Here is a 2,102-nt window from a genome sequence, read left to right on the forward strand (position 1 = left end):
GCCAGGTAATTCCCGTCGTGACGGACCCCTCGGTGGCTGCGCTGTTTGATGTCGATGTTGGTTGCCCCGGCGGGGGTGGGGACGATGTCGTTGTAGCCGTATCTGCGCAGGGCAAAGGGACACGGTTATTTTCCTGGACTCATTAAAAGGAGATAGCACTTAGCGAGCAAGATCGTGGCTCTGAAGTTCCTCTGCGACCCTGAGCACTCAGGAAATCTTGCAGGTGTGTGCTCGGTTGGAAGATTTTTGCTGAATTATGTGCAAAAAACCGTGCTATGCAATCAAATGAACAGCCCCACGGTTAGCAGCCTGGGTGGGAAATTCCCTTTATTCCTTTTCTTTTGAAATGAGTGAGGTGTTTGGGAATGAAAGCCTGGCTCTGGCCAGTGATGCTGAAGGATAACATCAGCTATAGATAGATGGAGAAGAGCTGGAGAGGAGATAGTTGGGGTGTTGCTGGCATCGTACGTACATTGGCCAGACGTCGCTGATAAAAACAGATGGGCAGTTAAACAGTTAACCCAACAGAGAGCTCATATTGTAGATGACTTGATAGCAACTCGAAAGCCTTTCCTAGAAGACAGCAAGTACCACAGCAGCAAAACCCAACCCTATCTGCACCCCAGGCTCGTCTTTGGGAGGGTTTCGCATCCATCACGCCGTGGGGCCGGCAGGATGGTTTTCCCACGCGTCCCCATGGGTGATGCTGCGGTCGGTAATTACGTTTAGAATATTTTGGAAAAAAGCCTTGGGGTCAAACTCTGCTCTCAGTCAGGCTGGCCTCCCTAACCCTGATCTTAATGGGATCTCTTCTTGGCTGTAGCTGCCACGCTAATCTCTCTTTAGTCAACCACAAACAATTCATAGGAGAGTGGAAGCCCCATTTCAGCTGGTTCCCTGGAAGGAAACCATCGAGGAAATCTAATTTGGCTGCGTGAGTCACCTCGCTGCATGGAATTGGATGCGTTGGGCTTTTTGTTATGATCTTTTCAACAAAAAAAAAAAGCCTGAAATCCAGCTCTTTGGCAAAGCAATGGAGATCTTGGGCGAGGGAAGCGGCTGCCTCGATGCCTGGGTCCCAGACAGGGAAATTCCCTCCTGAGCCCAGGGAAAAGTTCTCAAGCTATTTATATCCCACATCAGCCCTCAAAATACGCATCCAACTGATTGCATCCAGGCGAGATGTGTATTGTAAACTCCTCGGGGCGGCAGATATATTCCCAGTGCCCTATTGAGCCCGTTGCCAGTGCCGGCACCAGCTATTATTTTAGGAAATAAACTCTGCTTGCCTTGCATAATGCTGCCCTGAAATAAATTTAGCCTAAGCCCTGGATTTTGGGGAAGAGACCAGGCTGTTGCAAAGCCAAGAACTCCTCAAGTCCGGCTGCTGCAAATGAGGTCTGCTGCTAGATGCGATGCTTTGGGTACAGGAAGCAAACTGTCTTTACGTGACCTAGGAGGAGTCCTAATATTCCTAGCCTACTTTTGCAATTAAAAAAAAAAAAAATCAATAAAAAAGGAGAATGAGAGGAGAAGCTGTTTTTCCCCCCCCCAGACCCCTTCCTCCTGGCACCTTACTTGGATCGGTTGAGGGACCCGGATATTTTCCTGCACGTGGAGCCGTTGCCGCCGCACACCCCGCACTTGTCCAGCTTCTTGGAGGACCCGACGATGTGATCGCAGCCGGCTTTGATGCACTGCCCGTGCACGCAGATGGAGAGGGTCTCCGGTCCGCACAGCGTCCCATCGATCACCTAGGAAAAGGGGGATGCAGAGGAGAAGTTAGGGCATTTGATCTGAAACGGGGTAAAAAGGAGGGATTATAATCAGTGATTATCTTACTTTGGCCTCAAAGACTTTAAATTCACTTCTCCCTCTGGCTCGGCAAAAGAGCTTGCACCGGTCTCGGGGTGACACCCCTGCGTACTTGGGAACCCACTCCAGGCGATTCCCTTCCAGGTCCGTGAAGTTGTAGCTGTTGTACTTCTCGCACTGCTGCTCCCGAAAGCTTTTCCCTGAAAGGAAAAGGCAAAACGTGACCCAAACACTGCCAGGAACCACAATCCTCCTCGGCCATCACAGAGCGAGCCGAGGATAGCGGG

The 2,102-nt window shown here is 50.7% G+C and overlaps 1 protein-coding gene across 1 annotated transcript in view; it reads right to left on the reverse strand.

The window, feature by feature from the left end:
• The window catches only part of LOC104468218 (A disintegrin and metalloproteinase with thrombospondin motifs 8-like), a gene marked incomplete at its 5' end in the record, with an annotated part of 2,990 nt that overhangs the window by 617 nt on the left and 271 nt on the right, over window positions 1-2,102 (reverse strand). The window contains 3 exon segments of the mRNA XM_010082272.1: window positions 1-102; window positions 1,579-1,754; window positions 1,843-2,015. Coding sequence (XP_010080574.1) covers window positions 1-102; window positions 1,579-1,754; window positions 1,843-2,015 — 451 coding nt within the window.

The sequence above is a fragment of the Pterocles gutturalis genome, unplaced genomic scaffold (genome assembly GCF_000699245.1).
Source record: "Pterocles gutturalis isolate BGI_N339 unplaced genomic scaffold, ASM69924v1 scaffold22894, whole genome shotgun sequence".
Classification (NCBI taxonomy): domain Eukaryota; kingdom Metazoa; phylum Chordata; class Aves; order Pterocliformes; family Pteroclidae; genus Pterocles; species Pterocles gutturalis.